Source organism: Anser anser (assembly GCF_964211835.1).
Source record: "Anser anser genome assembly, chromosome: 11".
NCBI lineage: Eukaryota > Metazoa > Chordata > Aves > Anseriformes > Anatidae > Anser > Anser anser.
The window spans coordinates 8,144,342-8,169,887 of record NC_139732.1 but is presented as its reverse complement, the minus strand read 5'-3'; the positions used below and the strand labels follow the sequence as shown (position 1 = coordinate 8,169,887).

The window sequence follows — 25,546 nt, the reverse complement described above, 5'->3', positions numbered from 1 at the left end:
GACATACTACGTGAAGATTGGTGAAGCTTATTTATGTCACTTTCGAACTTTAGGAAAACATACTTTATTCCACTACATTATTATGGAATTGTTGTGATTTAAATAACTGAAGGAGTTTCCAAGTAGTGAAGCAGCCACAGTTAATATTCATTGATCCATCAGTGGTAAGGGAAGGAGGTACTAGTTATTCTGAGCCCTATAAGCACAAGAAATCCAGTAATACTCTAAAGCTATCTTTGCTCATCCAACATTGACTACCATTTCTATATTATTACAGAAGAATTACATAACAGAGTTTAGCTGTTTTGTAGTGTACAACTCGAGTTGATTATTGTTACACATCTGCAGTCAGTCTTTATTTCAGTATTTCATTAGAGATTGTTTGGGGATTGCTTCAGGAACATACGATTCTGACTTGAGGGGGAAACTTGGCTTGTGGATTTTAGACTAAACATTTTCTTACGTACAAAATTCAACTGCATTTAGCTTGAGTGCTTTTAATTTAAAGATGGCCAAAACCATAATAATCTCATGGTTTTATGTCTATGATACACAGCATGCAAGTTAAAACATTGTCTAAATAATCACATTCTGCAAGCAGCTAGCTTTAAATAACTCATTCTTCATGGTACTTTCAAAAAGTCATTTTTAAAACCACCCCAGATATGCACTTGTGAAACAGGTATTTGGTATTTGCATATGTTTCTGGTTTTTAGATTTTTGCCTTTTTTTCTTTACTTTTTTTTGTGTGTGTGAAAAAGCTTATTTGTGAATCAGTTTTTCATTCCTTTTGCATTTTTTTTTTTTTTTTGCTGCAGCATGCCTTTGGAGTTAGACTTGCTACATTTCTGGATTTCTGGACAGGAGTATCATATCTGACATACTCATGACTTCTGTGTTTGCAGTCTCAGACAAAAAAGTGGAACGTTAGCCTCAGTGCATTTATATTGTGATGAGAGAGTACAACATGTATATGACTTTTCTAAGTCATTACTAATATTAAAAAAAGAAACAAACAAAAACAACAGCAACAAAAACAACCTGAATTTGTATTTCATTATGCGATTTCTCATGCTTAACATATTTTCCTGAAGATCATGTTTTTATCATTTGTAGTTAGCTCTTTAGCCAGGCAAACAAATGTAGACTTCTATATAATTATTTAAATAATCTGAACATAATATATGCTAGAGGTATCAATGCCCTGTTAATGTTTTGCTTATTGCAAATATACTATCAGTTACAATGTAAAAGTGTTACTAAAAGGTAATTTTTTTTCTTCCTTTATGTTTGACTTCCTTTTAGGGATAAAAGGTAAGGGAAAGAACATAATGTAAATCAACATAATTGTATTACTTCCTAAGCATTGTAAAATAAGAGTACTGCATATTGATGTTGTGTTCTTTATTTCTGTGTTTGAGAGTCATAAATTGGCCTGTGGCATAGTTGTTATTGAAAACTATGAGCCTAGAAACTTTTTGCTTGTTTTGCCAAATAGAGGCTAAGTGATCCTGAAAAGTATAGTGGTGATACTTTTGTAATTGTTTGTTTTTCTTGTTTTGAATGTGAATAGGAGAAAGTTGAGAGCCACTGATCCCAGTTGATAGAACAGTCAGGACTCTCTAAGAGCAGTCTTAGTTTTGTATCCGTGTGCTGTTCATATGGAAGTAAAGACAAGATGCAAGAGATGTGGTTTAATTAGGCCTTAATTTTATTAGCTTAGCCATCTGGGAATTACTGGCATAAATTTGTACAGTGCAGGTCAAGATCCTTTCCTTAATTGTTTCCTTCTGCTGAAGGTTGCTATCAGTCCCCCATTTCCACACAGCTGGTCCCCAGGCCATTATTGGGACCCCACTCTATTCTTTTAATCCAAAGGATAGAGGCCTGGAAAAGAGATCGTCTCTTTACTGTACTTCAGACATTAACCCCAAACAAAATTCGTAGCTTTTTAAAGAGTCACTTTCTCTTAACTTCACTTTCAGGCTTTTAATCCAGCTTTAAGATGAGGTCTAGAGTGGAAGGATCGAGTTTTTATGTTCCTTATTTCTGCACTTGTGGCAGAAGGCATGCTAGAGCTAAATCAGTATGCACATTGATTCAAGGTGTTGCCTCAAAAGGGGCACTAGTTCTTTTTCTTTTTTGAACTTCTGCTGCAGGTCTACCTCCATGTCTTCAGGTTCTGCAGCAGAATTTTAGGCTTTTGGGGCAGTGGAGAAAATACTGAATGAGCTGTCTTAGTACAACTTTATTCTTGTAGAGAATTTTGTTTTTTTTTAAGCAAAATATTACCTATATAAGAGAAAGGTAGTGCTACCTTTTAAATCAAAACTGTATATAACCCCTATTTTTAAGCTCCTTTAGAAAACCTAGAAAGATGTTCGGGGAGCAGAATACATCAGCTACCTGGGAAGGAGAAAGTTGTATAGATAATCAATTTCTCTTCTGTTCTACTATTTTGTGACTTTATTTATAGAAAATCAAAGTAATCTTCCTCAATTAACTTTGCCTTTTCCACAAAATCTGAAGTGATTTTGTTCTTAAGTAGCATGTTCCTTGTCATGTACTTTCATGGAATAAATACTGATATAATTGCAAGAATTGAACTGATCGCAATAAAAGGAGTTGGACCTGATGATCCTTGTGGATCCCTTCCAATTTAGGATATTCTGTGATTCTAAAAAGCAATTTTTTACTTCTGAATTTGAATAATTTACTTGATATATCAGTACCCAAAGCCTGTTTAAATCAAGTAGTGTTTCATTCACTGTTGAAAAAATAGTTAATGTTGATTGTCAGGAGCCATGGGGTTTACATCTGTACATCATAAATTTCACTATCATCTGCTCCTTTTTCTACTTAAAAAGGAGAAAAAAAAAAAGCCCCCTGCTAAAAATGAAGGGGGAAGAAAAGTCAAGGCAAAAGCCTTTGAAGACATTGGAACCTTTTGTTTGATGTGTGGAACAAGATTAATAAAAACGTGCCACTACATTAGCTTTTAAATAGCTAGCATGAGACAGTGCTGCTGTCTATACTCACCACAACTTTAATTTATGTAGATAACATGTTTTAGACATATGATTGTCTTAGCGTTGTGTTAGGGCTGTTTCTTGGGGAACATCGCAGGTTTGTGTGTTTATCTTTTGTGTAAGGACAATTAACTGGGCAATGCCAAAACACAATAGGCTTTGATATTTTAAAGAATAAGAGGAAAGTATTTCACATTCTCAGCTGGTTTACAGATGTGTAAGCTTTGTAGTCCATTTTTTTGGTCCAGCATGGCATTGTGACAATTCCTCCAACATGCCTAAAACAGATAAATATTGGAAGAGAAATTACCTTTAAAATGCTAAAGATTTATTCTGACTTTATATTAATATAAATCAGAAATGGTTTCTCTTCCTGTACTTGAAGAAACTGCAAAAGTAACAGGATCTACTTTGACTTACTGAAGGAAAACACCAGAAACAAATACTTATTTAAATTTCAAATCATTTTAAACTGCCTTTCTAGTAAACAGTGCATTCTCAAATTAATCTTAGAATTGTACTGAAATAGAAAATCTATGTGGATATTAATTGATTTTCATGTAGTTAATGTGCTACTTGTTTGAATACCATTCTTTAGGTGCTACCAGTGTAAATTGCTAAGTCATAGCAATATTTGTTAGGTTTAAACTGTAAGAGAAAGCTCCATAAAATGGTAATGTACTGGTACCAGATTCTTTGGAGGGTGGGAAAGAAGTGATTGGAAAACAAATGATCTCTGTAAGTATCGGATTGTTTTCCTGTATATATGTAATATGCAGTATGATACGATACAACAAACATGTCTATTCAACTTTCCAAGACAAAAATAATAAAAGAACTTATTCTGTATCTTTAAGCTCATGGTATATTTCTCTTTAATACAATTTTGAAGGCTAAACATCCGGGACAATGTGGAAATGATCAAGGTCCGTAAACAGCTGGTTGAGAAAAGCAATGCACTTTCAGCAATGGAAGGAAAACTTCTCCAGCTTCAAGAGGTAATTAGGATTTGGTCAGTAACATTCCGTTACTCTCATCACATACGCATGTGTAAATTGAAAATAAATATGCACGGTTCTTGATTCAAAGTCAGTGCTGAATACAAGAAAATGAAACGCACTATCCATTACACCCAAACTACTTCAGATGTGTAGGGTTTTTTATTCTTAAAATTTCTTACAGAATTTTGTAGCAGATCTTGAAGATCTGCAAAAGTATTCCAGGCAGATTTGGGTTAGATTATGTCCTCAGTTGTTTGGCTGTCTAAAGAGATGCATGATCATTTACAAAGAGGGCTTTGATTTAATTAGAAATTTATTATTTGATTTAAACATATTCCCGATTCCCTAAGGAAGGGGTACCGTAACCCATTTGGAGATTTGGCTGTTCAGAGTTCTGAGCTTAGGACTTGTATTCATAAATTCATGGAAACTATTTTAGAGGGTTACTTTAAGTGAGAGATGTTCTTTATCACCAGATTTATTTAAAAAAAAAAAAAAAGGTCACCAGAACATGCAACTGTATGGCAGATTATGCATAGGTTTTATTGATACAGCGCTTTTCTGCTTCGTCCCATACGTACTGGGAGAACGATGTATGCTTGCAAATAAAGGCAGTACAATAACAACCAAAGAGTTCCTGTGAGTAAGAATCCTGCATGCAACTGAGCTGAATAAAGTAACTCAGCCTTATGAAGTGGAAGCACAAGACGTCCTTGTTATTTGCAAGGTGTATGATTGTATCTGAGATTGTTATAACTTAATTCACTGGAAGCAAATTATATTTTTCTTACTGTAAATTGCTATTTCTTTTTCTTTTAATTTAGTAATGTTTCTTTAACTGTTGTTTATGGATCCACAATTTCTTTGTACTTTCAATTCAAGGAAAAATTAAGATTCAAAGTGGGAAACTATGGGAATTGAAGTGACTTTTTAAAAGTTTAAGTTAAGTAAATTTTGAATTGAAACTGCTTAGTTACTGATATATAATACAGAATTAAATAAATAAATAAGATTAAATAACAAACAGTGTGGTTGTATCTCCCTAGCAGCATTTCATAAGAGTTGTAAAAACCCAAGAAAGAAATCTTTCATGCCTAGTGCAATTCTAAGATCTTGAGGCAGGATTATCACACTTAAAATAAGGGTCTTTATTTATTTTAAAATAATTAAAGTATGGATCCTAACCTTGGTCACACTCCTGCCCAGGAAGAACTCAAGAAGACTATTTGTGTGCCTTCCTTACTCCTTCTGGATTGGAGGCTGCCTACAGTCCACGTTTCTCTCAATTGTACCTTTGTCTCCTATTTTAACCCTTCCTCTCCATACCTTCTGTGCTCTATGGCTATGTTCTACGGTTGTAAGTTATGGCTTCTTTGTTCATATATTTTTTTCTGCAAAGAACTCTTATTGCCAGTTCCTGCTTCTTCCTGTCCGTGATAAACAAGACTTCTGTCATTTGATGTTTGCTCCCTTCCTCTTTTCCTGTCTTTCTGCTTCTACCTCTGTGCTTCTTTCCCCCCAGTCTAATATCTTCTTTGCCAAAGCAGTTCTGTTAGTAGTTCCAATCTATTTTTACACAGAATGAACTATGTAGAATGTAAACTCCAAGGGAGGCAGGTTTCACATAGCTTTTTGTGTTCTTAAACAGAAAATGATATGTAAACTTCCATTCTAAATCATTTGCGACTTCTTGATAATATACAGCAAACAGCAAGTTCTTGTGCTTCTCTTGGCAGCAGCTGAATAGAAACAGATGCCTGAGATTCAAACTGGTATTTGAAGACATTGTTTCTAATATTCACAGTGAAAGCTGCATTTTTGGAAAGAATTAGAGTGTTCTGTCTCATCATATTTTTACAGGATAATGGATACAACGGTTTTCCCATTTCCAATCGTTTGAGTGTTTGAAATGTGCCTCTGCTAAACACAAATAACTGTAAAATCTAAAATTTCTACTTCAGATGTCACTTAAATGCTTATTGACAGAGCAATGTTTTTGTTTGTTTTATGTTACAATTTTCATGACTTTGAGTTCATTATGGTTTACTTTGGCTTATACGAGTTGAAACATTTGTAATGCCTCCGTTTGCCATTGAACTTGAGTCAGCCCAAAAGTTGTGAAGCCGTGGAATGATAAGAGCCTATAATCCTGTTCCATTAAATGATATTTAAAACGATCTTACAGGAGCAAACATTTACAGGCTTGTTTTGTTGTTCAAGAATTTCAATGTAGCCAGTTGAATGAAGGAATTTTGGAATCTGCGTAGAAGAACAAAGGACCCTGAAACTATTTGGATTAAATATTTGATTCCATTGTCATATTTATATAATTACAGGCTGAACATTCCAGGATTTCATGATTTGTAATATGGGGTATGCTAATCTATGCCACTAAAATTGTAAATACTGTAAAGAGTTAGTTCTCATGGATAACCAGTACAAATATTTCACAAATGTAATAGTGTTTGTGTTTATTTGTACAGTATTTCTAGAAGGTATATTTTCATTTTCGGTAAAGGAGCTATTTCGTGTTGAGGCATGTTTCCCTAAGAAACACAGTTTTAGACTAGAAACCTTAAACTACAATCATCAACCCATTTGTTGCCATGACCTGAGTCTTGGGATATTTTAAGGGAGAATGGATAGAAAGCAATTTTGGCATGATGGAAAAAAGCGTTGAAAGAACAATCAGGTATTGAATACCTTTAGGAAAGAATGTACTGGGGCGTGAAGGAAAGGGGAGTTATGGTTCCCCTAAAGTTCATGAAGAAAGTTGACGGAAAACCATGAGGAGAGTCACAGAGATGCTGAAGGACTGGAAGGAAGTTGAAGCAAGGAGATTTTACAGGAGGACATTTTTAGGACTGTTAATGAGAAGTTTCAATAATATAAATACCTTGAGGACTGCCTGGGAGAGACTGAGGATCAGTTAGAAGGTGAAATCAAGGCCTTGATTCTTGAATTTGTTTTCAACTGTTTGGGAAATCAAGGAAAGAGATAAGGGTGAAATCATCTGTGAAAGGCAGCTTTGCCAAGGCATGGGATTTTTTTTCTTCATGTAGTGGGTAGAAATGATACAAGTCATTAAAAAGGAAAAGAACTTGTGGAAAATTTGAAGTTGAGGGATGGCAAAGAGAAGATGAATTCACTTGGACAATTGGAAAGGTTAGAGACTGCAAGGCTTGTGATTTCGAGGAAGAAAAGAAGAAATTTGGACAGGAATGAAAGAAGTGTAAGACTGACTTTTAAGGTGCCATTTTTTGAAGTGACTGAAATACAGTTCACAGCAAGAGGGAGTGCTGAAGAAGGATGATAAAAATTAATGAGTAATATACATCACTATCTCTCTGAAATAAGACTGGTAATATTATTCTCGATAAGATTTTTCTTACAGAGAAATGAGATCCGAGGGGCTGAAGATCAAGTTGGTGACTGGGTTTTCTGTGTTTTTGTGGTTTTTTTCTACAGTGTTTATACTTTGTATGAACCTGAACAATTTGCACAGGATTCACATGAAGTTTCTCCATTTAATTACCTCCTAGGAATGTTATAAGGAAATCATGAAACTAATGGTTTTTTTTCTGTCTATAATCATTAAATGTTGTCTATACTCATACATCTATTGGACATATAAATTGCCATATAATCACTTTATTAAACAGGAGATTGGCTTTTAGGTTGTTTGTTTCAAGTCATACATTGAATGTGTTTTACATTGAATTTCTTAATGAGGCATTATTAAAGCATGCAGAATGCAGACAGTATAATATTAACTAATATTCTGGAAGTAGGGGTTCTATCAGCATCCTCCATTTAATATTAAAATTGGTTAAATAAGCCTTAACATAATCCATTGAAGTAAATTAAAATGTAAAAGAAATCATAATTCCCTTATTAAATTACTGCTAGCAGGAAAATACAACCTAGCGTGTTAGGATTATGAAACAATTATATATCTACAGTTAAGGGTTAACAGAGCTGTGGCAAGTTCTGTGATTAACATAACTGTGGTCAACATTCATTTCTGCTTGCTACTGCAGTGTTTTTGGTCAGCATGTCTAACCACTGTAACCACAGCAAAATCTTTTAATTGCTTAACAGATGTATTTCTTGGTCCTTTTCATTATGACTGAACTGAGGGTTTAACGTTCATGAGAGCAACAAGAATGCCACCTTCTCCTGGCCATGTGTAATGAAATTTTCTTTTCAGTTGCTTAGTCAAGAGTGTCTCCTGTTGACCACATTGAGAATATCTATTAACTGCTGCCAGGAAAGATCACTGATAGCATATGCAATGTTGTAACGTTCTACTAAGAGTGATCTTCTCCCCTGCCCACTCCACTCCCCCGTCCCAATTTTTCTTCTTTTTCTTTTCATAGAACCAAAGGAACCTGAAGGCTAGCCATGATGCTTTAATAGCAAAAGGTGATGAGCTGAATCTACAGCTTAAAGAAGAACGGTTGAAGTGCCTGAATCTTGAAAAAGAACTGCAAGCAGTGACTATTTCCAAGCAAAGGACAGAGGAGGTGAGATTGTGTCCAAGAGAGCTAGAATCTGGTTTAGGTAGTACATATAGATAAGGGAAAATGTTATCTAAATTAAGGATGGGATGGGTATCTTTTCATTGCTGAGATGTGAACAGACCTTTCAAACATGTTTAGAAGACTCACTTGGAGATACACACAGTTTTCCCATTAAAGAGAAAATCCTGTGGTTGCTGCTTGCATTTCATGGAATCATGAACCGTACCTGGCCCCCACACTACATAATCATTCCACCCCTGTTTGGATAATGCTTGAGGAAGAGCATAGGATTTCACTTGGATTCTGATACTAAACAAGTAGTGTGTTAAGCAGAAACAATCTTAATACTTGATTTATTGATCCTATTTTGCTATTTCTGTAGTGTTACTTTAACCTGATTTAGTCATGGTAAAGCATAGTATTACATCTTACGTGACAGTTCAAATCAGTCACTTCTATTTCTTTTTCTAGTGGATTCCAGAGGCAAGTACCATTGCCAGCAGTCACCCAGATACAGGGCCAAAAACCAAGTGTTTTATTCCTCATTCTATTCTGTATATAAGGAGAGTGTGTACAAACTTAGGTGTTTTTTCTTATACTTTGTAGCAACCTTAGTTTTACCACTACATTTACCTGTTTTGAATGCATTTTATATGAATCAAGCTAATGGATATTACACCTTTGCAGTGTTGTAATGCATATAGGGTATATCTTGTATCTTTAAAAACATATCTTTCTTTATTGTATATTTTGAAAACAAGAACTTGTTGCCTCTGTGTGGTCAGTAAAAACAATGTTTATATATTGCAGCCATTAATGAGCAAAACTGAATTAAACATTTTTAATGCTATAGATTATTTTTTTCACATAAGGCAATATAATTATATACTCTTTTTCCTCAGTTCACATACATTAGTCTCAATTTCATATATACCACATGAAAAAGCCTGTCTTGGCCAAATTATATAATGTGATGAAAAAGTGTTATTTTGTAACTTCTAAGAGACTGTTGCATGAAAAGAACAAATAGAAGTCTTCTTGAGAATGCCTACAAAGTATTAAGTAATCATCTTTATAAATTTATTATAATTTTCTATTTGCTATTTGTTTACTATTTTTTGTGCTTGAAATTTTCTTCATTTTAGTTACAAGAAAGAATAAATGATCTAGAAAAAGAGAAGGAACTCTTGAGGGAAAACTATGATAAGCTGTATAACAGGTAAATATTCAAATGTAAATCTTTAAATGTTTTCTTTAAATGTAAAATGGGATTCTGTGTCCTGTTTAGATCTTCGTAGGCTGGGTGTATATGCATGTGCATATGCATGTTGAGTGTATAAACATTCAAATATATTCATACTATAATTCCTAATATCGGTAAGTGTATATGGAAACATTTAAGGTGTTTTGCCTGTATTTCATCTCTTCTGTTGAAATGGAGCAGCTTCCATTGTTGCTCTAATACTCTTGAGATAGTACATCACTTTGAAAAAAAATTATAATTAAAATGTAAGTAGAAATAACTTTATTTTGAAAATGAAGCTGAGAGGTTCCCATGTGAATTTTTAATAGTGGTTGTTTTTGTTTTTGTTTGTTTGTTTTTTTTTGGGGGGGGTGGTTCCTGTTGAAAGAAGGATAAATCTAAGAGACAAACTTCTTCAGGATTAATTTATTTTATTTTATCTAGGGAAGAGGGGTTCTTTGGTCTGTTGGTCTGTTTGTGTAAGTTCTTCCAGTGCTTCTGAGTGGATCTAAAGTCTGATATTTGACAGCTTCTTCAATGTTTATTTTTGACAGGTAGTTTGTTTGTTTTAGTAATGGTTACCATTTTGCTTGTGCTGATTCTGCTCAGAGTTTTTGCGTAGGCTAATGTAAGCTTTTTTGAAGATTCCTATACATAATAAATTGTATTGGTGTAACTGCTGCTTATAGTGAAAATGGAAATGCATTGCAAGATGAGATTCAGAAATTCCCTGGTACAAAAAAGATATAATTAATATTCTTGTTGTAATCAACTATCAAGGAAATAATGACCTTGAAATGAACTTTTTGTATATTGTAAAGCCATGTGGCCTCTTACGCTGAAGAGGGTTAGAAATTTCCTAGAAATTTAACTATGAAAGTAGGTAAAAAGGCTTGAATTCTTTTTTTCATGTCAAAATTTCTCCTCTTAATCTTTGTTTGGTTTGTCAGTGTGATGTCTCTCAAAAAAAAAAAAACAACAACCAGTAAACACAATATGAGCGATATCAAATGTTGTTTATGGGATTCTTATATTTATGATACTTTTTGTACTTTCTATTGTGAAATTAGGCGTTATATTAGCAAAACAAATATGAGTACATGTAGCTTAAATTATTTTAAGAATATGAGCTGCAACAGTTGTATAATCACGGTATTTAGTTGTGCATAGGGGAGGTTGGTCAGTTGTCGCTTGCTTCAGTTTCTTACAGATTCCTCTGAAGTCTGATGTTATAATCATTTTTATGATTTTTCTCCTATAGCATTACACAAAGAAATAATTCATAATAAATATATCAATTATAATCCTGTCTTTAATTTTTCTGTTCTGTTTAAATTATATTGAGATAATTTATAAAGATGTTTAAATAAGGAATTTAAATGTGATTCTCTCATAACCCAGTGATCTTCAATATGGCTTTTTTTCCCTAAAATTTTCTTATCATATACTCTATTTAAACTTTGATTTACGCTTTATCATTCCATGGTAGCATATAGATAACAAGAAATTAGAAAGAGAAAGAGATCATTTCGTTATTTCTACTGTTTAATGGCCAGCTTTTTCTGTTGCTCATTTGAACAACGTGAGCTTACTGCAGCCTACCTGTTGCTAGCAGTGGATAGGCCAGTGTCTGCAGGTGACAGATTATTAATAACTTTTTTTTTTCCTGAGGAAAGGAAAAGGCATAAACCCTTTCCTTAAGAATGTCATTCTATTGGAAATTCCCTTCAGAGTTGATGGGAATTTTGCCAAAGCCAAGGCTGAGAATTGGATCTGAAAAGTTTACAAAGAACAAGTATGAATTTGTCAGTTGACTCTTATTATGTAGTCAGTATCCAAGAAAACAATTCGTTTGGATAAAAGATTTGGAGGAATTGTTTTCATATGACCTTGTAATGCAAATCTAGCAATGCTTAAACTCCCTCCAAAGGAAATGGTGCCAGATGTGGTTGACCATTTATAGCTACCCAGATGTCTCTGACTCCAGTGAAATACAGCGAATGTGAAAGAAATTCCACATGAATTCAAGTAAAAGTAATCTTAAAATTTGAAGGAGGAAAGAGGCAGGAGTGGACTCAATTCAGTCTGTTAAAAGCATTTTCAGTATATAGGTTTGGATAAAACCTGTTGCCTAAATTGCTCTTCATTTCAGTATCTAAATTCTGAATTACTATCATAACAGCTGTTAATGATTTTTCTTCCATTATAGTTTTTTTTTAAGACTGAAATGATGTGTAGCTGCATGTGAAATAATTTATGTGAAATAATTGTGCCTAAAGATAGTGAATGCACATACAACTAGACATCATGGTCATTACAATTTGGAAACCTTTTCGTAAGTGTGAAAACTAAGTGTATTTTATATCTTGTCGTGCAAAGATATATTCTTTCTTTATCGGAGCCAATCCAACTTTGAAGCATGTTAAGTCTAAGCAACTGTAGAGCACGCTGTCTCTTCTGTAGCAATGCAATATTATCGATGTGATTGTGGGTTCAGTGCATTACATTTGCTGCATTATCTTCAAAATTATGGCACAGCAGAGTGAAGTATATGTTACTGTAGGACCTAGAAGCATTAGTTAAATTCATGCTGTAAAAGATACATTATCACCCTATAAGATGGTATGTGCTTACAGAACTGTATAAATAGATTAGATCAGATACAGGATGAGAAAAAGAAAATTCAGAGAGTTGATACTGTTTTTATGAAGATTGCAAATCAAGAATATAAACTCTTACCAAATATGTCAGAGTCAATAATCCATGATAGAATATTTTTTTCTTTAATCTTCAGGTCGTTCTTCAAATATATTAGGTGTAAATTCACTTGTACATACTTATAACCACTTTATATAATCATAGCCATCAAAACAGGCAATTCTCTTCAGTCAGCATGTACAGTGTGCCATCTATTTGGGCCATCCCTTCTACCCTATTTCTTTCCTTCTTTCCTATGTGGCTTTTTTTTTGTGTGTGTGTGTGTGATAGATAGATGGATAGAAAGGTATGTATCAGAAGATGTACAAAAATAAAAGTTACTTTTTTAATCAGTGACCTTCACCAAAGTACATAGTTGAGGGACTGACTCGTTTGTTAACTACCATTTCTGGTTTTTCAGGAAATACAGAAGTGAATAAACTGGTTTGTGACTGGTTAAGATGAAGGATATCTTTCCAGTCATTAAGAATGTAACTAGTGAATAATAATAATATGAACACCATAGTACTCACTGTATAAATTATAGGAAAACACATTGCATCGCTTTGTCCTTTTAACTACTGTGAATTGTACTGTAAATTATTTAATGTTCTTACTTCTATTTCAAACTGAGTTGCACATTTTGTTGTGGTTTCAGCAGTTCTGATTCTGTGTCCATGCCATCCGTACTGCACTCAGATTGGTAGTTTACAAGTAAATAATGTGTTACAGGAAAAATAGTTACTCTAGTTTCTTTACCCAAATCCGTTTTTTATTTCTTAAAGCAGGAGAAAGATTTCTTATGTGCTTCTTAATCAGTATCAGAATTGTTGTTTTACAGTATGAGAAAACTGTTGTCACTTTGTGGTCAACGTTTCTTTGAACAGGCAGCTGACTTTAGGCTCTGCATCTTTCACAGATTTAAAAGAAATCAGGTGGGTGATCCCAGTTCTCTGCATTAAGAGGTTTTGTATGCGGAAAGAATGGTTTTGTCAGTTGTCAGTTGCTGAGGTTTGGAGTTGTGGATTACTCTGGGATATGCATCTGAATTCCTTTTCTAGTCCCACAAATGTTGCATGCTGCCAACTTTTCTGACTTTGGAGCTCTAAATTAAGGCCAGTTCCTTTGCTCATCCCACAGACTCTTTCATGTTTTTTTAACCGCAGCCTGAGAAAGGCGCCTTGGTTTCAACAGCAGCAGACCAGCATATGTTTACTTAATTCCTAAGACATGATGACAGTGGTCTCTGTGCCACTAAAAGCTTTCTTCTTTATTATTTTCTGTTGAAGTTGATCTCTAAAAGTTTTTCACATGCCACATGTTTTATTGCAGTGTCTTCAGTGTGACCCACGAACAGCAATGGAAATTAAAGGAAGAGCAACTGAAACTGCAAATTGCTAAACTAGAAAGTGCTATCAAATCTGATTTAGCAGACAAAAATGAAATCCTTGACAAGATCAAAGTAGAAAGAGGTACAATTCTGAAATAATAATCATTTTCTTATGATGTGAGTTTCTCCGATGTTGGAGTTTGGGTATATTCCGCAGAAAAGTGTGGTTCATGTGGTGGCAGTGATTTCAAAGCTGTCCTTTAAGAGTACAATGAATAATGCGCGTAAGTAATGACTAGTTATTAAGTACAAAAACTGACCCACTACAGGTTATGTGCTGAATGAAGATCCTATAACTCCAGTTGCATTAATTCTCCAACTGTTGGGTGAATATTTACCCTTTATTCTGTATTTTTCCTTTTCTCTAAATTACAAGTTCTTAAACAGACAACAAGACCATCTGACAGTCCCTTTCAAATTGTATGCTACTACTCTAATTTCACTTACTGCACAAAGGTATGTAAAACCTGTATAGGCACCTGAAGATGATTAATTGCCTTTCAACTTTGTGAATTCAGATTTTTTTTTGTATTTTCAGTGCACACACATTTTTACTTACAGCTGTAAACATATACAATAATACGGTTTTGTTCTAATCTTCTCAACAGATAATTTCATATGTGTTTTTCCCCTGGTGTAGAACAACTTCTCAGTGAAACTTCAGCACCTTGCCACCTTTATCTCAATACCATGATATACTGTGCCGACAAAAAAAAAATTACATAAAGAGCACGGGCAGCAAGTAAACTAAATATTTTTGTGGTTGTTTCTTCAAATGTGTATTTTTAAAAGGTAGCATGCTTCTGTGAACAATCTAATAGAATGAAGTGGGTCGACTTGTAAATAATTATGATGATTATGATTCAAGTTCAGCATGTGTTTAACATTAAGATTGAGTAGTTCTACTAACTTCAAATACCAAATAAAATATTTAAATATCTTATTAGATTACAGCAACAATTTGCAAAAATTAGCCCTAAGTTGTCTTAATGGACAAATACTTACTCTCTGTCAGTAAAAAATGACGTGAAATAAGAGTAAAAAATGTATTGCACTCTCTAGGTAGTGTTTGTCCATAAAACCTAGAAACAAACAAACAAACAAAAAAACACTACACACCCTTCAGCATAAATACAGTTCCAGTTTTATTCCATGGGCTAATCCAGAAGGCAATCCTAGGCAAGTAGGGGATTGAGAGTTTGGCCTGTTTTGGTTGAAAGAGCTGTTGAAATTACCTCATTTGGTTTGTAGAAACTGCATCAGGAAGTTTCTCTTCCCAGTTTCCCAAAGGACATCCTATCTGTGATCAACTCGACAGAATGCAGCTCTTCATCTGTCTTGTTGTTAGAGAGCATTCTCTGCTGGCTTCCTGATCTCACCCACAGAATCTGTTTATGTCCTTATGACTTCATACTTCAGCTGGATTAATCAGAATAGATAGCCCTATTGTTATACTGAAAATCTCGTTTATTAATGCACCTGACACATACAGCTACAATCCAGTATTTTATTGTTAGTGTAATAGAAATCTTGATGGTTAGTCTACTCTGGTTATCACAAAAGCAGAAGAATAATAATGCAGTTAGAGTACTGCTGTACAGAAAAAAGCTTCAATAATAATATAATTGGATTGTAACACATGTGTGCCCACTTCCTACATTTTTGTTCCCTCTCCAAGTTATACTTACTTCTGTATTGCTCCTCTGGATCTAACAGTAGATTTGAATTACTGGAGAGGATAACACCTTAAGTCATCAGTCTATGGAGTCCTCCTTTGGGAGGAATATGATGTTGATGTTGCTAGGATTGACTTTGGTCACTTTTAAGCGTTTGCTAGGATACTTTTCCACCTCATTTTTTCCTTATTGTTATACAGCTTCACGTTACCTCTGAATTTGTGATATATGGTGCCCTTTATGCACATCATATGCTATTACTTTGTTGTGTTTAACCTAAAACCAGTGTTGTCCAGCTTCAAGTCTGCATTTTTTAGCTGAGCACGATTCAACAGCTTGAAAGTCATCTGCTGCATGAAATAAATTCATATTATTTTTTTCTGGGTGTTTTCTAGAAGCTCTGATGAAGCTAGTTTCCTTTCTACAGCAATTACAGTTTTGAAGTTGACTTCTTAAGCAGCAAGTGTGAATAGATATTAGAAATATCTGCAAAAGCTTCACTGGGGTTGATCTGAGAAAAAGAATGGACTGAGCTTTCTGCTTGTGTTGGAAAATTCATGCGATGAGATAGGAGTACCAGAAGAGGGTTATCTTGTCTCCTCATTCCTGGTAAAAGTGCCAGCTCAGATCTCGGTTTATATTGCAGGGATAAAAAGCAACATCAGCATGAGGGACCCTTTTTCTACACACCTCACCCCCCACCATGGGGAAGAAAAAGATGTAGGTCTTCTGAGTATATTATTTGGAATGGAAGAGTCGACAAGTCTCAATAGCTGACAAGTGTTTCACAATCTTTTATCAAAGTCTTCCTCCTCTCCCTCGCAACTCTCACCCCTCTGCCCCTCCCTCCCCAGCACCACCAAGAAAAAATCACAAGGCTTACTTTGTTTTCTTATTTGCTTTTAAATTTTTAGCCCTTAAAGTTTCTTACTATATTTTCTTCAGTTCAGTTGTACAAATACATTACATTTTTCTCATGACTGCAGAGAATTAAAACCTTATTGGTTAGTATGTGTTTGAATTGAAAGTGACTCTTGCGGAGTCTCAACAGATATATGAGTAAGGCTACTGTGTGTAGGAGCAATGGTATTACAGATGATTCACTTCCAGTGAAGATGTCATTTATATATAAACTCTGCAAAATTAAAACTAACCTGATGTCAGTTTTAGAAACATGCCCAAACCCTTGAGACTAAAATCTCAGCCACCTGTGTTTTACTGAGTTCAATCCTCAAAACTGAAAAGCTATTCTGTAAAAAGTAGCAAAGCTGTGCATTATGCCCCGAGGGTCAACAGAAAAGATTCCAGCATTAAAATGATACTGTGGACTATTCTGTTGAAAGCAGAAGAATATATTCTCAACTTTGTATGTAATGTTCTACCCATCAAATCCCACTAGAGCAGATGGAAATTAGAAAACCTAATACTTGCAATTCAGGTTGACAGTTAACATTTGTATCATTCTGACCTAGAATATGAATTCACCGTATTTAAGTGCATTGCATAAGAATACAGCTTTGGGACTTTGAAAAAAGCACAGAAAAAAATAAGAAAAACGTTGTCAAGAGAATAAGGAGTTTGGCTGGGGGAGGAGAGTGGATAGGAGAGAGTACATTTGTTCCAAAGAAAGTTCAGTGCTTTTGAGATGAACTTGCTTTTAAAACTTTTCCGTGTGGAAGAAAGTAAGTTTTAACTACATTTTTTGGTCTAATCCTTGAGGTTTTTTTCTCTCATGAGACAAATTTCTCCTTGAAGCTCTTGAGATGCCATAGTGGATGCAGCTAGGCATTCGTGAGAAGTCTCTTCAGCCTTCAACTGAGAAGTTTAATGGTGTTTAGTCGTTCAGGCTGACAAAAGTTTTGTATCTTCTATGTTCTTTCCCCACACCTGCCCCAAAAGAAGAAACCCAGAGAAGCCATACTTAGAGTGTAGATTTTTGATGCTGTAGGTTCAGTTTTAATGAAAGAATGCTTTGGTTTTTTTTGTCTATACACATCTATCAGATCAAAGACCAGGTTCGTATCCCCCCCCTCCTGTTGGTTAATACTAATGATTTCCCTGTAAAAAATAAATGAGATTCTATATTTTTCAATGAAGTTTTTACACATAAGATAATACGAAAAGGTAAGCTTATAATTTTTATGATTATGTTAAATTAAGCAGAATATTTTGTTATTTCTCTATGTTAAGACCAAAAGGAAAAGCTGATGCAAGAGAACAAAGACCTGCAGATATGCTATCTGGAAAATAAGCAACAACTAGATGAACTGAAAAATCACATGAAATGTTTGACCAAGGTGAAATCTCTCTTTTTTTTTTTTTTTTTCAGAAAATGACTAAGAATCCTATGTTTTATGCATAGTGCAAGTAGTTCTTGAAAGTAAAAGAATACAGAAATACAGAAATATAACAGCATCGTTTTATTCATGATATCAAGCACAATGTCATGTCTAGTGAGAATGCATCTTGTTACTCTGAATATAATTCTTCAATATTCATTCACATCTGATATCACCTTTTCATTGAGTATTTCTGTTTCAGGAAAGTGATGTTGATGTGACAGAACTCCATGAAGCTCTCTTGCTTATAAAGGTAACTTAGAAAGAATTTTTATATATATATATATATATATATATATATATATAAACTCTTGGTTTACTATTAGATGTTTTCTACACAGTGCTTTGAATTTTCAAGAGCTGGATTATTTTGCAGTAGTTCATGCTTCAAGCATGTGTATTTCTCATTTTTCAGCTACAGAGAAGCAGAAGGGAAGATAAAAAAAAAATTGAAAATTGCCAGGATGAAATCTAGAGTTATGTAGATAACTCATTATAACATCAAAAGTGATTTAAACCTGATTCATAAGCATCATTTTTTAAAAAACAAAACCAAAAAAACTTGCTTTTTCTCAGTCAGTTATCACAGCATCTAGTTCTTCCTGTAATGTTGATAAGAAAAACATGTTTGTTTTTTAATTCTCTAAGAGAGCATACTCTAAGCCTGTAATCTCAGAATATGTTAGAGCAACCTCTTAGTTAACTACTTAGCAACCTCTCTGCATTTGCTAAAACAGAAATAGAAAATTTCCAGTAAAAGTTTTCTTCTTTTTTTCCTCTTGCATGTAAGCTGTAGTTTTATTGTTTACATAAAAATTGAAAATGAAGTCGGGGGAGGAAGAAATGTGTGCTTTAAGCTTCCAATATTCTGATGATTTGCATTTAATTTTTCATAAATGTGTGTTTACTGTAATTTGCAGTGTTTACTATCAGTAGAGTCTTTATTCTACTTAAATGCAAATATTAATTCTATAACGATAATGAAAAAAAAAGTAAAGAAAAAAATCGAAATTAAAACCCAAGTATTAGTAACAGAAGTAATGTAGACTTGGGAATAATTCAGGTTTGGGGCATTCAGTGAAACAGGGTTATTAATTATATAAAAGGCAAATATATTAAGGATTTCATATTTTTAATGGATTGAGAAGAGTGATTGCTTCTGAATATCTCATACATTTGAATTGGTTCCTAATGACCATGAGATTACATTAATAAATACAATCCGGACAGTTACGGGTCTGTGTCATTCCTATTTGTTGTTATCATGTGCTCAAAGTTTGCGAAGTTGTGCTTACTCTTATTCTTGTCTCAAAATTGTATTCCGATGTTGTATTTAATCAAGCACAGAAACATCCAGATATTTTGCAAAAGTTTGTTCAAGTAACTTTTCAAATTTGCTCCAGGTTCGAAAGCAGCAGAAGAATGGGGACCTTATGTTTTTGGAAAAAGTAGATGATGATATCAATAAAGATTTGGAACGCTCGATGAGGGAGCTGCAATTAACACATGCAGAAACAGTGCAAGAACTTGAAAAGACGAGGAATATGTTAATTGTACAGCATAAAATTAACAAAGATTACCAGGTACTAAACTCCGCACACAGTGGAAAATATCTTGATAATAACATTTTAACATTTGTAGCACTGGAACTTATTTTCCTTCAGGAAGAAATGAAGTCGTAATTAAGGCTTGCAAATTCATCAACAAAGGCAGTCAGTTTTATAAGTAACCTAACCTAAGATGTGTTAATGTTGCAATAATCTGAATGACTGTAACTTCAGTCTTTTAACTCACCCTGATTAGAAACGTCAAACGCATGCCTTCTTGGGATTATTTCTGAGCTCTTATCACATCTTCACAGGCAAAATAGTAAGTGTAGTTATCATATAAGCTTCCTTTTGCACAACACTCTGCTTTCTCTCATGTTGGCTTATTGCAGATTATATTTTGGCTTGTCTTTCAATCAATCTGATTGTAAAATAATGCAATCATTGGGAAAACAACAACAACAACAAAACACATTAAAACATTGTCCTGAAGGAATAGCTAGTCAGTTTTATTTAATAAGGATTTTTAATTTTGCTGAAATGAATTGATCTCTGTTGCTGAATTAAAAATTGCTATTTTTGCATACTCTAAATGCTCTTTCTCAAATTTAACTACATTTTCTCTTTGTAGCCAAAAGCATGTGTAATATCAATGCAGACAGGCCTCAATGGCCCTTCTTCCATGCAATTTTTTTTCAGACTGAAGTTGAAGTTGTGACACACAAGATGGAAAGTCTACAGAAAGACTACGAGTTAAAACTGGAAAAGTATGTCCATCTTCTTGATATTAGGGCTGCACGCATCAGAAAACTAGAAGGTATTTTTGAAATCTATTTTCTTCAATTTTTTGTAGTTTATCTACTTCAAATTGTTATTGTAATTTTGTTCTTCGGAAGAAATATCTTTTCATTCTTAAGACTAGTAGAAAGGTCAGATCTTTAATGACACATTATCTACGTGGTGTTTCATTGACTTAAATGTTAGTTACTAATCAAGAAAAATTCAACAGAGCAGTTTGTGCTGCAACCCTTGCTGAATAAAACTAGCCAAGCTTTGATTTCTTTTTCTTTTAATAAATCATATATTTATGGTCAACTTTTTATTTCGCTGTCCAATAATTACACAGTCATTTTGTATGTTGCTAAAAATCCCAAAGTCGTGGCATAATGTAAATGCAGAATATTTCAAACTAATGAATTTAAAATACTATTTTAATGGCTTCAGTGTGTAACATGGTGCATAGAAATCCTGAAACAGGATAATTTAAAAAGCCTAATGTCATAACAAGATTCATGTTTTGTCTTCAAGTTGCATCCCATGTACTAAAGGACTGCATGATGATTTATGTCTTAATTCTGTAAGCACATACTCTTCTTTCTTTCCCTGGCAAGCAATATAACTTTATTTAGTTTAACCCTACAAAAGTATGCATCTTAAGTGCCCCCTACATTTTAGCATAGTAATACTTGTTTTGATCATTACATAAGGCTTCTGCATTTTTTGCTTTTTAATTGTTATTAATTTTAACATAATGTTATTAATGTGTCTATTTTTAGTTATTCTGAAGTAGCTCCATTGTGGAGGTATTCTCGATGTCAGAGGGCTAAACAAGCCATAGATGTATGATTTTAAGCATGTAATTTCTTTTTTGGTAACACCTTTAAGAAAGTAACCTCACTCCTGTAATAGTATTATGCTTTTTCCTCTCTTTTCAGGCATAAATTATTTCTGTTTTATTTATTGCAGCTCAACTAAGAGATGTTGTTTATGGTACTAAACAGCACAAATCCAGACCAAAAATACTGCCAGGTGATTCGGTGGATGAATTTGATGAAACTTTACTTTTAGAAAGAGGAGAGAATCTTTTTGAAATTCATATCAGCAGAGTGATCTTCTCTTCTGCAGCTGTGCATGCTTTTGGTGACCATGAGCCTGCAAGTTTTTGTACTTACGCATTCTATGACTTTGAACTTCAAACAACCCCAGTAGTGCGTGGACAAAACCCATTATACGACTTCACTTCTCAGTATCTTGTACAGGTTGATGACTGCTTCTTGCACTACATACAGAGAAACAGTATCACACTTGAGGTTCATCATGCGTACGGCACAGATTATAAAACAGTTGCTACATGCCAACTGAAGCTCCATGAAATCCTGGAAAAGAACGGGAAGATCTACAGCACAGCAGTTTTAGTTGGTAATCAACATACCACCATCACCAAACAGAATACTCATTAAGTGACAAATAATGTGTATTTGGCCAACAATTAATTCACATATTGCTATTTCAAAAGAAGAAAAAATGGTTTATACAACATGATATTTCCTGTTGGATGTGCAGTACGTTCTGGCGATTCTACCAACAGTTGTGGGAAAGCTTGTACAGGTGCAATTTTACCCATAAAGAGGCCACTAGCTGTCTGCTTGTGTCAGTGTGTCAAAAATACATTTCAACAAACCATTCTAAAGAGCTATTTTTGCCAGTAATTTAAACTGCTTACCACTTGGTGGAACATTTCCAACTATTGACATATAAAACTGTCCTAAGCTTTATTTTCCTCAGAGATTAGAATAACGAAGTTGGCATGGACAGTAAGTACTGCAGGTAGCAGAAAGAAAAAACTGTCATGCTTCATTTTTTAGGTCATTCATGTAGAGCCAGAAGAGTTGCGTTGTTCATGGCTCTAAAATAAACTGCAGATCTCGTGTCACAAACACTGCTGTGATGCATAGTCACAAAATGAATGATACTTAATTTGTGGCATGTCCTAGCATTTGTGTTTGACTTAAGTACTCTAATGTTGAAGATTAATGTGATCCCATATGTATTTATTCCTTAGGAATCAAAGGAAACATCCAAAATTATGGTACTGTAGAATACTGGATCAGATTACGAGTTCCTATGGATCAAGCTATTAGTCTTTACAAAGAGAGGTCTAAGGCTCTGGGGTATATAACATCCAGTTTTAGGGAAAATGAACAATCATCCCAGGTATGTTTAGTTTTGTACTTCATAGTTTCGGATGCAATGTTTAAAATTATTTTTTCAGTTGGAATAGTTTATTTCAACTTTTGATGTGCTCAAGGTTGAGGAAGTTAAATGTTCTTGAACTGTAAAATATCTTTAGCAATTGAATGACGTGTTTTTCATATAAAGAGATACAGAACCAGTTGAATTACAGTTTTGCTGAACTGGCAAAGTCTTAAACTTCAGTTATTTATTTTTACTGACTTGGTCACTAGAACATTTGAAATGATGATGTAATTAAATTGTATTGTATTTTCTTAACCTACAAGTGTCAAATTTTGTTAACATTTCATTCTAGTAGAACATTCAGGAATGTTAGACCAGCCAGGCCTTAGATCACTATTACGGGTGAAACAGTTGTCTAGAAAAGTCTAAAGGTTCTTAATGTTTGAGTGTTATGACATTACTTCACTTTTTCCTTTTTATTTTTTATTTTTTTAGCTAAACAAGACAATTCTGACAATATAAAGCAGTTTATAGTCATGTTTAGAGAAGGGTCACAGGCAGGAAAAAGAATGGACTTTCAGCTATCTTTAGTAATTGGTTTAGGAAATAAAAACTACTATCAACTATGTTGAATTGTATATATTAAAACACTCCAGACCTAATGGGTAATTTTTGTTATTTATAGCTGTTAAAATTACTTTAAGTTCGGAGTAACTTCATTGTTTTATATTATACCATAATGTAAACTTATATTATACCAGAATCCCAACTGATTCCAAAATGTAATTTGAGAAGTACGTTTGGTGTACAAATTCTGTTAAGAGTCAGTGTAAGTATTTTCAGAGAAATATTGAGTTTGATAGCACTGTAACATTTGCTTTAAATCTGATTTTGGAAGAATCAAAGGTATTTTTAACTAACTCATAAAATCTGGGTGTTGTTAAATGCCAAAATCTTGTATGTAGTGTTCTCTATTTTTTATGTTGTTATTTCTAGCTGTGTTACTAGTCCAAACACAGATGAAAGGTAAGGCATGTGGAACAGAGTGTTTTGTTGTAATTATTGTACAATTGCAAATTCAAACATGGCAACTGAAATACACTGATTATAAAGGAGAAAATAGGAGAACCGTCAGAAATGAATAACTGTTTCTAAAGAGCTGTTTGAAACACTGCAGTTATTAAAAATGTGTCATGGCGGAAACAAAAGTCATGTAGCTATAGCCCAGATGGTTACATTATGTTAGGGATTCTTTGAGTCTGCAGCTGCACAAGTAGCTTCAGTTGTATGTTCCAAAATTTAGGCTTTCACTAGTTAAACATATATATAAAATTTTCTGTCCTGTGTAGTGGCAGAAGTCATGGAAACATGAACTGTACACAAACTGCTATGAAGACTTTTTTTTTAATTTTTATTTTTTCCAGTTCTGTGTGTATCTAGAAGTAATAGTCTTAAGGTTGCATATTCAGGACAATATTAAATTGTCAGGGTGGCTGTCTCTACCAATTTCAGTGTGGATTATTTAATCAAAATATACAACGTTTTATCACACAAAATTCAGTTGATAGGTGTTTCTCCATATACCAGAAGACAGAACTCTGCCTTCCAAAAGCAAGATAATTATGTACAATGGATGAAAATAGCTGTGACACATTACAGCAAAAGAAAGTAGCCCTTTGAGATAGATAAAGATGGGGATTACTACTTTAACATAATCATATTATTTGTTTTCTTGTTATTCCTTAATTTTTATTAAAATTAATTTCCCAGTTTACCAACTTCCTTATTCGACTTCAAACATTTATTATTGCTTTTCACATACTGATTTCTATTTTTTGTGAATTCTTTATGTAGATAAAGATTTAGAAGGAAAAAAATAAGAGAAATCTGCAGTGCAATTTTAATTATTGAAAAGTGTAAATAAAAGGGACTGCAGTTATAAAAATTATATCTCGACACAGAATAGCTGCCAAGGTCAGAATCTGGAACTTTAAAGCTGCACTGGTTATGAATCACTCTTAAAACTTAACTGCTTTATGGATGATCACATGACAAGTAGATCTTAGTTTTAGAAGAATAAGGTAAATAATCACAGACCTGAAAGGTTTAAACTTTTATTTCCTTATACCAGAAGAGACATAGTTGTATTTATAGAACAAGTAAGATTTTGTCATAGAAAGTTAAACAGTAGTTGGAGTGTCATCCAAATAAGTTATTTGTTCTATTTATAAATTTCTTAGAGTGCTCCACTATAAGAATTCTAATGTTTTTAATTCCACTTCTTTTTCATTTAAAGCAGCAGATACTCAGAACTGCCCAAGTCAGCACTTCAACAGATGGCAATTTAAATGAACTCCACATTACAATAAAATGTTGTAACAGTCTACAGTCCCGAAAAAAACATCTTCAGCCAAATCCATATGTTGTCTACAAGTTTTTTGATTTTGCAGACCATGATACTCCCATCATTCCTAGCAGCAACAACCCACAAATAGATGACCATATGTGTTTCCAAGTGCCAATGAATGCAGATTTAGACCGATATCTAAAATCAGAATCCTTAACATTTTATGTATTTGATGATGGTGAAACAGAAGAAGGTGATTATTTAGGGAAAGCCAGTGTGCCTCTTATTTCTTTAGCACATGACAGATCTATTTCAGGTAAGAATTTGACCTCTTTAAACACAACAAAATCCTCACTTCCTGTTTCATATCTCTTTTAAATCTCTTTAAGAACCAAATGAAAGAAAAACCCTTGTCATTCATCTGCTCCTCTTGTCTGACAGAATTTTAAAGTCCAATGAAATCTTGGAAATAAATTTTGCATCACAGTGTTACTCATGGCTAAAGAAAAATCTGTGACAGAACTTGGAAATGGATGAATGATTTTTTTAATATAACCATTAAACTGCAAACATTAGAGAAAGAAAAGAGCAAAGGAGAGAAGAAGCTTCAAATATCTCTTTTGCTTACTAAGACAGTACTAACAGAATGTTCCAGGATTGTTGCAGTTTCTAACAAAAATACTAAATTGGTGGGTGTTTGTTGTGGTTATCCATAAACTGCAATGAATCCTGTATCTTACAAGAAGGGTGGCAATAGTAGAGTTTTCTTTAAAAACTA

At 33.8% G+C, this 25,546-nt stretch overlaps 1 protein-coding gene across 9 annotated transcripts in view; it reads left to right on the top strand.

Annotated features, from left to right (window-relative positions):
* Nucleotides 1–25,546, top strand: part of RPGRIP1L (RPGRIP1 like) — a 75,159-nt gene that overhangs the window by 13,819 nt on the left and 35,794 nt on the right. For 6 of the 9 annotated variants that reach the window (XM_083852078.1, XM_083852074.1, XM_083852073.1 and 3 more), the window contains exons 7-17: nucleotides 3,922–4,027; nucleotides 8,410–8,556; nucleotides 9,699–9,772; nucleotides 13,826–13,965; nucleotides 17,750–17,856; nucleotides 18,101–18,151; nucleotides 19,302–19,481; nucleotides 20,145–20,262; nucleotides 21,192–21,644; nucleotides 22,288–22,439; nucleotides 24,718–25,084. In XM_083852078.1, coding sequence (XP_083708204.1) covers nucleotides 3,922–4,027; nucleotides 8,410–8,556; nucleotides 9,699–9,772; nucleotides 13,826–13,965; nucleotides 17,750–17,856; nucleotides 18,101–18,151; nucleotides 19,302–19,481; nucleotides 20,145–20,262; nucleotides 21,192–21,644; nucleotides 22,288–22,439; nucleotides 24,718–25,084 — 1,895 coding nt within the window. The remainder of the gene's footprint in view (nucleotides 1–3,921; nucleotides 4,028–8,409; nucleotides 8,557–9,698; nucleotides 9,773–13,825; nucleotides 13,966–17,749; nucleotides 17,857–18,100; nucleotides 18,152–19,301; nucleotides 19,482–20,144; nucleotides 20,263–21,191; nucleotides 21,645–22,287; nucleotides 22,440–24,717; nucleotides 25,085–25,546) is intronic. The other 3 variants (XM_083852079.1, XM_083852076.1, XM_083852081.1) reach the window with 1 other exon arrangement.